Source organism: Terrapene carolina, unplaced genomic scaffold (assembly GCF_002925995.2).
Source record: "Terrapene carolina triunguis isolate 2854851 unplaced genomic scaffold, T_m_triunguis-2.0 Scaffold192, whole genome shotgun sequence".
Taxonomy (NCBI): domain Eukaryota; kingdom Metazoa; phylum Chordata; order Testudines; family Emydidae; genus Terrapene; species Terrapene triunguis.
The window spans coordinates 25,851,147-25,864,434 of NW_020664543.1; the positions used below are offsets into that span (position 1 = coordinate 25,851,147).

At 43.0% G+C, this 13,288-nt stretch overlaps 1 protein-coding gene across 1 annotated transcript; it reads left to right on the plus strand.

Moving 5' to 3' along the window:
• The first annotated feature begins 1,461 nt into the window (after positions 1-1,461).
• On the plus strand, positions 1,462-11,601 carry TMEM220 (transmembrane protein 220). Its single transcript, XM_026654588.1, has 6 exons — positions 1,462-1,678; positions 2,969-3,027; positions 3,689-3,749; positions 5,779-5,902; positions 7,820-7,879; positions 10,825-11,601. Exons 1-6 carry the CDS (start codon positions 1,462-1,464, stop codon positions 10,955-10,957), a joined length of 654 nt encoding a protein of 217 aa, XP_026510373.1. The 3' UTR covers positions 10,958-11,601.
• The last annotated feature ends 1,687 nt before the right edge of the window (positions 11,602-13,288 follow it).

A 13,288-nucleotide genomic window follows, 5' to 3' on the forward strand; every position in this document is an offset into this window, starting at 1 on the left:
GGGGGAGGGGGTTAAATACACAAAAATAAAATAATAATTCTACATTTGTAAGTTGCACTTTCACAATAAAAAGAACAGGAGTATTTGTGGCACCTTAGAAACTCTCTAAGGTGCCACAAGTACTCCTGTTCTTTTTGCGGATACAGACTAACAGGGCTGCTACTCTGAAACCTTTCACAATAAAGAGATCACACTACAGTACTTGCATGAAGGGAATTGAAATATACTATTTCTTTTGTTTATCTTTTTACAGTGCAAATATTTGTAATCTGATATAATAATATAAAGTGAGCACTGTACACTTTGTATTCTGTGTTGTAATTGAAATCAATATATATTTGAAAATGTAGAAAACATCCAAAATATTGAAATAAATGTTATTCTGTTATTGTTTAACAGTGTGATTAAAAACTGATTTTTTTTTTAGTCTCATGAATAATTGCTAATTGCAATTAATTTTTGTAATTGTTTGACATCCCTAATGACAATCTGGTCCCCGTGCCAGCTCACAAGACTGGTGTTTTCATTTGCAGGTTATTGTTCATGGAGTTTGGTGTGGAAATGGCTCATAGAGACGGTTGCTCCTGTGCTTGTGTAACAGGCCAATGTGTAAACTTCCCTGTGATGTTCTGTTCTGTGGAATACTGCATGTACTCAGAGGTCCTGTGGTTTTGGCTATGTAGTTAGTTGCTGCAGTCCATTGTGGCCAGATGTTGTGAGGAATGTCATCAAGAAGTGATGTAGCTTTCATCTGTCATAAGAGAGAACCTTTGTCATGGCTTAACCCTGCCATCATACACTGCCAGTGTGGGGCTGTTCATGGTGGAGTGGGGCTTCCTGGGCCCCTCAAGGGGTTTAGTGGAAGTGTAGTTTTATCGGGGAGCAGTTCTCTTTGGGATTGTCATTCCCTTTAATTAGGTGGAGCAATTCAAACGAGGAAAGTCAGATGAGAGGAAATTTATGTATATTCCAGTGATAAAATCAGAAGGAAAGAGGACAGTATTTTATCAAACCTGGCTATATGCAGGACTGAAGAGGGAACATAGGAAAATTGGTAATTAATAAATATTACATAAAGAAAAATAATTTAATGCTGGAGAAATGTTATTACAGCATAAAATGGGACTTGAAATAGACAAGGAAATTGAAAAGGAGAAAATACAGTTCTTCAGTGACTGGAATCCACCATCATAGCCTATGTGTACATAATGCAGGTTAAATCTAGACGGACATTAAATCAGATTGCCCAGGGTGGACAAAATAGATAAGTTACTTCGCTATACCTCAGCCAAGCCATAAGCAAGGCTCCATGGACTCTATGGCAAACTGGACCTACATTTTGCATCAGATTGTGTATTAAAGCTGAGGAGCTGGGCTAGGTAACAGGGCTATGCACAACCACAGAGTCAGCCTGCTGCCCTATCTCCACCCATCCTACTCAACCTCCAGCTGATGTGAGACATGGAGAAGCATGCTGGAGAGGAGCTGGGTTTGCTGGGTACCATAGGTGGTTTGTCAAAGCCCGGCTCTTCTCCATCCCACTTCTCCTGGTACAACAGAAATGGTTTAACCCATCCTCATGACTGCCATGTACAGCTCCCCTGTGACATCGAGTTGGCTTTCCCAGTTCACCAGGCAGTAGAACCGTGGAGCGCCCTTAATGTGCCAATGACTCCACGTATGGAGGGTGGAGATACGTGGCAGGATTTACTCCTGGAGGGATTCTGCACCAAAAAATTAAAAATTTTGCACCAAAAAATTAAAAATTCTGCAGAATTCTGCACATTTTGTCAAAACAATGCAATATAATGACACTACTTTCAATTGTTTTGGTAATTTATTTAAATTACAATACAGAAAAAAGTCACAGTAACTATTCAGCAGTTCGTAAACACATGAAAGTTAAGTTACAAACACTTGGTAACTAATACCCTGCATTCCGGTTATAATCCTGGATTTTCATTTAAATTACATTACAGAACACCAAACAGCCCCCCCCCCTTCCCCCCAAAAAAGTAAAATGTCATTTTAAATTGCTCAGACTTTCACACATGAAAATCATACAGTTTTGCTAATCATTGTCCTAGACCTGGTTGGGTACTTTGGAAAGTGCTTGCTCCTGATTGTCCTGACATTTTATTGACTGTTTGGTAAATGTTTTATTTGCCATCAAAGTCTTTTTTTTTTTTTTTTAAATGGGTAAGTAAAATAAATCCTGAGCTGTAATTGAACCCCATTGTGCCACTTTGGCACAAGAAAAACGTGTGTGTGCACTGTGGCATTTGTGATGACTGGGCCTCCAAGCCAGAGGGACCTGAGAAAGTATGACTCTCAGGGGAGAGTTTCCTTAGGCAAATCTAGAAAATCTTTGACCAAAATATAATATTATGGAAAATTAAAAGTCCTCTGAAGAGGTGATGTGTTTTACAGATGGAGCAATTGAGGCACAGAGAGGGGAAGTGACTTGCTCAAGGGCACCGTCACCCACCAAGTACAGTTGGGAACAGAGCCCAGGTCTCTTTATTTGCAAGATAGTACTGAATCCAAAGTACAATCTTCCTTGACTGAGTCCAAACTCCAGCTGGCTCAGATTGGCAGTTTTGCCCTACTGTTAGCATTGAAAGCTGCCCCCTGCTCTTACTCTTAGGTGTTATCAAGAAGAAACTGTCACCCATAATTCTGTTTAAATGGGTGACAGTTGGCATAGTTGGGGAAAATGTGCTTCCCCTGTACAACAAAATTTTGATCTTTGGATTCTCTATTACGTGCATCCAGATGATGATAACAGCAGTGCAGGGTGCCTATGCACACATGCTGGCTCTAACCAACTCTCCTCTCCAAAATAAGAGAAATCTGAACCAGGAGGATCCTTTTAATAAAATACTTTTTATTCTTGATCGAACCGGGAGGACAAATACAGGTTTGAGAATCCTGACACTAGGTGAAAGCCTGTAAGATCTTGTCTGAGTGCTCATTCTGACCTCTTTGTTATTCCAGATAAATGACCCTGATGCAGGACTGTGGATAGTGAGTATGACTACAGACTTTCCTAGCTGCTGAAGAATCTGGAGCATTTTATAGGAGAGAATCCTAAATTCGCTCCTTTGTTGAACTTCTGCCCTCTTTTCTGTTACAACCCCCTTCTGAAAGGTTTACAATGGCTCTTCTAGCTTTGGCCTGACCTGTGGCGCACAAGTTCACAACATGTGGGTGACTTCAAACCATCTGACTGGGTTCTGTAATTCTGACTGGAGCAGGTAAACCTGAAGCCTGCTTTGGATGAGCTTTAAATCCTCATCCTTGATAAAATAAGCAGATTTTTAAAATGACACCTTTTGGGACCATCATCTTCCTTCTGAATAGTGCCCTGGGTGTGGGGAGGCGGTGAACAGGTTACTCAAGTTTCATTAACTGCACGGCATTTCCAGGGTTTTTTATTCCACTTTGCTTGCCCCCACCCCCGGCCATTTTTGTCTAGGGCAGGCACCAACTATCTCTTCTCCTACTTCCCTGGGGCTCATACCTCCTGACCTGAGTACCTCTGGGCTCCACATCGCCTCTCTGTATTGTAATCGCTCCAGATCACCTGCTCTGCTGCATTGTGTAAATTATTTGGTTGGGATGTGGCTGCTTCTCTGTGCTCTGCCTTCTCATGCTACAGAGTGGACTTGCAATATCTCACTAACAGGTGGTCTACGTTGTACCTGCTGTCCTTACACTGCTTGTTGGCCTTAATCCGTCAATTACAGGTATGATATTGGCATTCTAAATGGACTCGCTGGTCAGATCTTCACCCCAAAGAGATTGGTTTTAATTTTTTGTCATGGTAGGATGCAAACCCAGGGCTGCATGGAAGTGTGCTCAGCTGTCCACGACTGCAGGTAGTGAGGTGCCCATTCGCAGGAGTGATAGTGACTGCTTTCCTGTTTGCAGGTGGACGTCCTGGAAATGTATTTAGTCTATTGTCTCTGCATAAATTCCTCGCTCCGACACATCCTTATTGCTGCAACAGTCTGGTTCTAGTACAGAATGGTGATCTATTGGGCTGAGCATGAGATTGCGAGCCAGAAACTTCCATGTTTTAGTCTTTGGCTCTGCCACTCCCATTGGCAAGTCACTGAACAACTCTCTGTTTCCCCAGTTGTAAAATTGGCATCATTCTTACCTGTCTCCTAGGAGGGCTGAGGGTTAATGTCTGTACAGTGTTCTGAAGAGATAAAGTATAATTACCAAATACTGTGATTACCACACAAGGTGCACATGCAGCAGTGTAGTATTCTTAGTGGTTATAATATGGCATGGTAGGAGTTCTAAAATTGTATAGTCACTGGGGAATGTTATCTGCTGGCTGAGACTGGTGCGGCTGTATTTACAGGGACCCTGTAAGGCCAAATTTGGCCCAGAGAATAAAAGTAAGATTTATACAATCTAAGATCACTAGCAGTGTTTCCTTGATTTTTTTTCTCTCATTGGAAAGAATTTTGAAAAATTGTTTTCTGTATGCTAAATGACAACCATATACGCTGAATGAGTATTATTTTGAATTAAGGAAAATCCCGACAAAAACAAAGTAAAGTCTCCATGAGAGGGCACAGTGTCTCTTCTGTAACATGCTGCATCAACTCTGCTTCCTAAAATGCTGGCTTTGTTAAATAAAAGTGTAACAGTCACTGCTCATAAATAAACCTTGCTCTGCAGCATTTGCAACCTCAACATTGCAGCATTTTGCTAGTGCGTGAAAGCCTGAAAATGAAATTGAAAGTCTATTTTCAGTGCCCAAATTGAGATAAATGCCAAATGTAAACAAACAGGAGTGTTGGAAAGGGAAATAATTTTTCCAGATTCTTTGGGTTTAGATAGCCTAAAGTTTCTTTTCAGCATACTTGTATATTTTAAGGACATTTGTTTTTCCTAATTATTTTTATCTTGATATTGCCAAATCAATAAGAAGCATTTCACATCAGGGCTGTGAAAGGCCCTGAGCTGCAGCCAGTTCAACAGAACCATCAGCCTTCTATGTAGACCTATTGCAAAGTAAAAAAATCATACACGGAACTCTTCTATACTGGGAGCCTGTAATGAGGGTTCAGCCCTGAAGAGATTTTGTTTGTTAAGCCTTCTGGTTTTCCATTTGTTGACTTGTTTTTATGGAGGTCAGACAGAGAACCATTTGTTATTCACTTACCTCTGCCTCCCATAGCCTTCCGGTATGGACCTGTAAGCCACAAGAGCCTGTGTCCGGGCCCCTTCTAATCTTTCCTGGAATATTTTGCCTTGCTTGAGACAGGGACAGCTCATGCCCTAGAATTTTGGGGAGCACCCTGATGTCACTGCCAAGAGCCTGATAGTGGGCATAGGGTGTCAGGAAGTCATGCTCCTTGCTATGTGGAGGCTTCAGTTTGTAATTCTCCATGGCCTTTTCTGAAGCCATTGAACAGTGGAGCATGTTTCTGTTTCCTAGGGAGGATCTGTGATGGTCTTCATAGCTGTGGAGCTGCCAAGGAGATGTTTCCCAGGAACTCAGAATCTGAAATCCACCCAGAGCTTGCATTTGTCAACAGTATTTCTAGACCAGAATTCCTTCACCATTCCAAACACCTGGATACATAAAAGAGCAAGTCCTGCCTAGTATTGCAGCAGATGCTCCTGCATCCCTCCTTCCTAGTGCTTGTGGAAGGGTCCATTTTCACACAGCTTCTTTACAGTCTGGAAGACTTGGGATGTACTTCATGTAGTATGTTCAAACACATTTAGTAGCTCCAGTCTGTTCTTCCCCAGATAATGTTGTCTGGAGGAGCCTGTCGGATCTGCATTCTGCTGCTTGTTTAGTTGGGACCATTGCCTTGGGGTGCTCTTTGTTCGCTTATGCAAAAAGTAACATCTTGCATGAAGAGGAAGGAAGGTGAGTAATGCATCTGTTCTATCCTAATCCATACAGCCCATGCATGAAGCAGATTGTCCTTCTGGCAGCTCACTCCCAGGCAGACCAAGCTTCAGTTTTTGGTTGCTGTAGTGAGTGAGTTGGCCCTAAAAAGAAGGGAGTCAGGCTAGTAAGGACCTCAGCCTGGGCGTTGCTAGTCCAGCAGTATGTTGGACAAACCGTTGACGAAGGGGCCGGTGAGCACAGGTTGCAGCTTGGCTGAATCCCCTGTTCTCTTTGCTTTGGTCAGTCACAGATGGGGATGGGGTAGGGGTCGGTTCTGGCTTTCAAAACTCGCAAGACGACTCCAGAGCTTTAGAGGCAGGAATTGGGTAAGTTTTCAGTATTGTGTTCAGGGTGGATTGATGTAAATAAAGTGATTTAAATCATCAGTTTTGATAAACTTTTCCATTTGCACTTCAGTTATTTTCTGAAGAAAGGTGCACTTTCATTGGTTGATATACCCATTACAATGTGTTGATTTACAACTAAATAGAGCCTTTACACTAGATTTGGTACATCTCTTTGTTACCTGAGAGGGTGCACTATAACTGTATACATTTATGTAAACAATTATATAGCTTAATATTTTCAAATTCTTATTAACCATACATTTTAGTATGTCAGAAAAGGGCAAATGATATATTGCTTATTTACTAGATAGTTAAACAAATCATGAGCAAAAAGTTAACTTCATTAGGATGGTAACAGGAATTTAATTAAACACACACAACAGCATATAAAATTTATTTTTTATTAAAACAAACCTAAATGTTTTGGATAAATAAACTTCCCATATCACAACATGTTTCACATTCACAACTAAATGATTTATTAAACAAAGGGGTTAACTGTGATCCGTGAATTAAATGGATTATTTCAGGTCAGCCTGGGAAAGTTTTACACAAGCATATTTGAAAAGTGACTGGAGCTTAAATTCCTCCTCTCACCTAAGTCTCTTGAAAGTGAGAGAGTCTCCTAAATCACTTAGGCTGAACTATTGTGCCATATTTATGAAGCTTGACCTCAAAAGTTAGACTCAGGGGCAAAACATCTTTCTCTATATAGAAAAGAAGCCTTTAATTCATAGAGGCTCATGGATTCAGTATATTTATCGTTTATTTAAATGTTCAAAGATATAAGTAGTTTAGGCCTTAGCATATTTTGTATTAAATTCAGATTTCATTTTAAACTGGTTTATTTTTAATAAGAAAAAATTATTATAATTTAAATAACAAAATAGAAAACGTTAAAAAAAATAAAAAAAAAATCAATTTTTATCCCCTGAATTTTGTTTGGATGGTACCATGTACTTGCTTGTCTGGGCTGGAATACTGTCAAGCTGTTGGAGACTTGATGGCACAATCCCCACTGCTGTCATGCCTGGGGGAAAGGGGGTTGAAAGTGAAGGAGGCAAACTCCCACTAGGCAGAGACTCAGATATTCCTTTGTGTGTTTTAGTAAGCAAGGTGCTTGCTTGTGTACAAGTTAAAAGTGATGGTGTTTTATGTTGCTGTTTAAATGGACACCCTGAGGTGTAGTTTACAGGTTTATCTGTATTTCTGTAAAAATTTTGGTTCAACGGCCGTGGTGTGAGTTTGTACATATTCAGCTATCATATCATTCTATTTAGTATTAAAAGGAGTCTAATAGAAAACAGAAGCAGAAATCTCTGCAGATTCTGTAAATTGGTTGTGTGCATGTGTAGTGAGGGGTAGGAATTTCATTCAGATTTCTGTTAGCTCAGATCCTGCTTTAATAGTAAATCTACTTCCTCTTAGGGGAAGCTTGCATGCCTACCCTTCTCTGCAGAGAATTTGTCCTTTGTGTAAGCAAATACTTGTGCACATTGTATTCTGATTTTTTTTTATTTTTCATTTATTTATTTATTTTGTATAGGGAGTTGTTTGGTCTGGTGATTATTACAATATGGATGAATCTTTGCCGCAATTCAGCAAAGTAAGTCTTTAATCTATTTGTATATTCATGGTTAGTGATAGTAAAAGGGTATATACTACAGGGCTGGCAGCAGCTAGCCATTTCCTATCCATAGGTGATTTTGGCTGTGTGCTGCCTTACTGCATATTATTGTCTAAATCCTGCTCAGACTTTGGCACAGCACCATGTTCATTTGGGTTTCTGGAAGGACAAGGTCTGCTGGTCATAAGCAGCGTAAAGCAAAAGGGAAGAAGGGTGAGGCAAGCCTTGTCCTTAGGACAACTTGAAGGAAAGCTTGTGCTCCTCTTGCAGAATCTGAAGGTGGGGATGTTTCTTCATAAAAAGAGACTGTATGTCTTGTATACAGGTAGCATAGTGTTATAGTGGGTGCAGGCAGTAACTGCAAAAACCAAGGTGGCAAAAGTGTTTCCATTAGAACATTGTTTACATGATCTCAGAACTTTTTGATAAGTGAACTTAAGCCAAAATGGTCTGAGGTTTTTTTTAATTCCCAAGGTGATTTTTTGTTTTGTTTTGTTTTGAAAATGAGCAAATGTTGTTCAGCTGTTGTTATATGAAGATCAATTCCCCCCCCCCCATACTGACCACCAGTTTTTCCAAATAGGCAATTCAAAAATAGGTGAATAATAATAATTCTATAAGTCTTATGTGACCATGTGACTGCTTCTGAGTAGAGAGGACTCATGTGAGCAAGACTCTTCAGTACTGGGCTCTTGAAATGTCAAATACCTTGTCGAGGAGCGTGTGCCCCTGATAGGTTGGAAAAATACTGTTTTGATTATTTGTACAGCATTTTGACAGTTTAATTCTATAAATACTTCTTATTAGCACATGAAAATGCTGCTCTCCTGGTACACACTTAAAATGCGTCTTGGACCACAACTGTAGCCATGCACAGCTTTGCCCAGCAGCTACAGGGCACTTGTCAGCCTGTGGCTTATTGGTTCCTGCTCCCTATATAAGTGTGCAGTTTGGGAAAGATTTTGATAGGTACTAGAGCAGGGGTGGGCAATACGTTACGTAAGGGGGCCATTCCACGAATTTTGGTAAGTCGTCCCGGGCCGCACATTTCTACTATATTAACGGAGGAGGTGCAGGGTCTGAGTGCAGGGGAGAGCTCCGGGCTGGTGCAGAGAGTTGGGGTGCAGGAGAGGGTGAGAGGTGTGGGCTCTGGGAGGGAGTTTGGTGCAGGAGGGGGCTCCGAGGTGGGGCAGGGGATTGGGGTGCAGGAGGGGCAGCAGGGTCTGTGCGGGAGTTTGGGTGCAGGAGGGGGTTCTGACCTGGGGTTGGGGTGGTGGTGGTGGGGAGGGTGAGAGTGCGAGGTGAAGATTCTGGCTGGGAGGCGCTTACCACAGGCGGCGCAGCAGGGCTCAGGCAGGCTGCCTGCCTGCTGTGGCTGGCTGCTGCTGGCACGTCTCTGCGCACCCCTTGGAGGGAAGGGGGTAGCGGGTCTCCATGTGCTGCCTGCACCTGCAAGCACTGCCCCCACAGCTCCTGGGAGTTGTGAGGATGGGGCGGGGGCAGCGCGCAGAGTCGCCTCCTCCTCCCCCCCCAATCCCCTCCGCCAGGGGCACGCAGAGACTTGCCAGCAGCAGCCGGCCATTTCTGGCAGCAGCATGGAGTTATGGCAGGCAGGCAGCCTGGCTGAGTGCCCCGCTGTGCTGTGGGACTTTTACCGGCCCGGACTTAGAGATTGCGAGGGGACAGGGGAGGCCAGACAGAAATGTTAGACGGGCCGGATCTGGCCCACAGGTCATATTTTGCCCACCCCTGTACTAGAGATAACATGGCCTCTGGCCATGTAACTGAGGCCTGGTCTACACTACCCCCCAAGTCGAACTAAGGTACGCAACTTCAGCTACGTGAATAACGTAGCTGAAGTCAACATACCTTAGTTCGAACTTACCGCGGTTCAGACGCGGTCCACACGCGGCAGGCAGGCTCCCCGTCGACTCCGCGGTACTCCTCCATCTGCTTCGTTATTTGTCTAGAGAAGAGTTAAATGGCACAGTGTGTTACTACATAAGCTTTTCTGGTGAGCTAAAATCAAATCAAATCCAGACTCAGCACAAGTGTGGTGATCTCTATCCACACCACAAAATCTCAGTGCAGTTCCTCAAACCAAGGAAGGCCTAGACCTAGCGTAGTAAAGGGTGCAAAGAGTATGCCTGCCATTAGGGCGTGCCATTAGACCTCACTTTAAGGACTAAAATATACCCTTATTTCAAAAAAGAAACACAAAAATACTCTTAACTCAGTCTTTGTTCCTTGTGGTAGTCACTTCCCCCATTAGTAAAGATGCAGCAGTGGAGGTGCAGCATGTATGTTTGCCTCATTTACAACAGGTCACTAAGAATTATACTTTGGTATATGCCCAGTGAAAATATAGTCTGGGGAATCTGCATGTGTAAGCTGAAAAAAAGTAGTACTCCCAAACTATCAGTCTAGGAAAATCTGGCTGCTTTCTGCCTCTGGGTTGAAATCCCTGCCTTTCTTCCATTGCTCTGACACTGCCTGGATTCTTACTTGCTGAACAGAGGTCTAGTTCTGTGCTGCTGCTGCAGGAAGGGAGTCTTTGATGTCCATCCCTAAAAGTTGAGGGGGATGTAGCCACATGAACTTGGGACAGCTGAGCAGCTCTTCAGTGCAGGTTGGGAAGGAGCAGAGAAGGGGAACAAGTGGGCAGGCTCCCGGATAGGTGCTGCTGCCTGCTCCGTTCTCCTGTCACAGTAAAGGCAGGGTTTGGGAGCAGGCACAAAAGCTTCAGAGAAGCCACCTATAGCAGCAGCGGCCAGGGAGATTTTGTGGCACGCTGATTGCAGCTCATCAGCACTGCTTTTCTCCAGGCTCCTCAGTGTGATGAGGAATCTCACCCCAAGCCCAGGCACCTCTGTTGCTGGCTGGGTTTGATCTAAAATAACACCATTGTCTTTTGTTCTTTCTAGAAATCCTCTGGGTGGAATTCGTCTGATGGCTGCAATTTCTCTCTCTCTCTTCCCCTTTGTAACATGGCTTTACATTTACATGAACTCAGAGATGCGATCATCCTGGCCAACTCACTGCAAAACTGTGATTTAACCAGAAAGGAACAAACACACACAATAAATATTCTAAGAGCTATTTGCCTTCAGCTTTCGGTTCTCAGTTGAAAACTGGTATCGGACCAACAGGAACGGCAGCTATGGACCAAGAGCACTTTGCTGCCTCAAACAGCGCAGTTTGAGATTTGTTATCATTATTATCCAGCCATCTCCTCTTTCCATGGACCAACCTGTGGATTTCAAACTGTGTCCTTCATGTAGTGATGACACCACAGCTCCTGTATCACTGTCTTCTCCAGTACCACAATGAACAGGGGCAGACTAGATCCCGGTAAATATGTGCCCTTAGTGTGGATGAGCAATTGTACAGCAGCATCTGCTAGGAACTCCTAGAAAGGACAGAAGCATTCAAATGAGATCCTCTCCTCCTCCCTCAGGGCCTTAAGGTGAGCAGCCATATTCTTATGGGCAGTGATATCAGTGGCTGCTGGGAGATCTGAAACAACTAGCAGGGATAGCTGTTCTGTCTGTTTAGTCAATGAGAAGAGCTCAGTCTCCGTCATGCCTAGGCTGAAAGTGGACACAGAATTCAGAAGGTTTTTGGATAACTGCAGAGTTGCTTCTCAGCTGAATCAGAAATTTAGAAATCTTCTCCACAAAGTATTAAAGGTGTCAAGTGTGGCTGTTGTGGTCTTTATTACTGACTCGTGGGCCAGCTAAGACATGGGACTATGGGAAGGATTGACAGGTACTATGGTCCAGTGGCGAGGACACCAGCCTAGGAGTCAGAGGCCTGCATTCTATTCCCAACTCCACCACTGACCTCCTGTGTGACCTTAACCAAGTCATTACACCAAGCTGTTCTTTGATTTCCCTTCCTACCCTTTGTCTGCTTTGTCTATTACGGAGGCACCAATTGCAGTTTCATAGTTAAGGTTAAGTTTGGCTTTGTTCTAAAAGCAGGGATTACCCTCAGTATGACAAATACAGTATGTCCTCTCCAAGCTTCATCATTTGCCATTTGAATATAGAATGAATTTTCTAAGCATTTACGAGTAATTATGTTAGAGTTAAAATTAAATGGGTATTTTTAGAAATTTAGCATCTTATGTCAAGACTTCCCCCCCCCATTGATGTTATTAATGGAATAACACACTCCTTGTGCATGAGATTTTAGGGAGGCTGACTACATTTGGAGAAATATTTTAAGGGTATTGGTCACTTTTTGCTGTTCTTCATAATTAAAAGTTCAGCAGCACTGATAAATGTTCTACAGCAAATTCCATGAAGTCCTAATGTCTTTTAAAATGGTTGCATTCTCACATTGTTTTCAATGGGACTGAGGCCAGAAGCTGCCCTCAGGAAATATGGCACTGCCACTGCTCCTCACAGCCTCCCAAAAGGCTGCATACCATCTTCCCTGAGCTCTGTTTTGATTCATTCTCACTGGGAACAAGGGGAGGCAGTTGTCATTTTGAAAGAGGGCATCCTAACTGAGGGAAATGTTTGCCCTTTGTCCTACTGAGAGTAACGGGAGATGATGGCTATTTTGAAAAAAGGGCAACTTTGTGAGTTTCTCTGAAGGAGAAGACTTCAAGTCTCACTCTACTGACAAACTTTCAGCCGTGAAAAATAATGGCAAACAGTGATCATTAATCCAAAATATTTTGTTTGAGGGGCAGTCTCTTCTCTTCCCTGCAGCTCACTTTGCTGTTTGCTGTGCATCTGCGCCCCTCCTTTAATTTTGGAGTTGTCTGCAAATTTGAGCATAGCTTAATTTTCAGTAAATAGGCACTCAGCAAAGGAGGAAACAAGTCAGTTGTGCAGACGTTGGGGGGGGGGGGGGGATGAAAAAAAAAAAAAAATTTAAAAAAATATATAATATACATACTTTTTAGTTGGTCATGAAGCCTTAAGAGGGTCCTGGTTTTGGCTACACTTAGCATGAAGAGTCACTGGCTGAAGACTGACATTTTGTCCCAGCTCTGGTACAGCTCCCCCTGCTGGATGCTCACTAGGCTGCTATTTCGGTCCTAATAGGGAACCATGTGCTCTTAAGATTCCCTTAGTCTGGGAAGGATCCAGCAAGGTTTGTCTCTGAGTCTTTGGCCCCTTTAGGTAAGGGGACCTGGTGGTCTAGCTGACCCAGCCCCACATCCTGGCTGGTTCTGACCCCACAAGACACACTGATAACCTCAGCAAACCTTTTTCCAGTGCTCCAACCTTGTGGGCAGTCTGGTTTACTGTGTCTCTTTCCAGGGCTATGTGATAATTGATGTGCATAGCACACAGGCTTTGCAAAGGTTTAACACAATTACTCTTTAGATACCCCAAGAAATGTACAGATTTAGACAAAAACAATAAAACA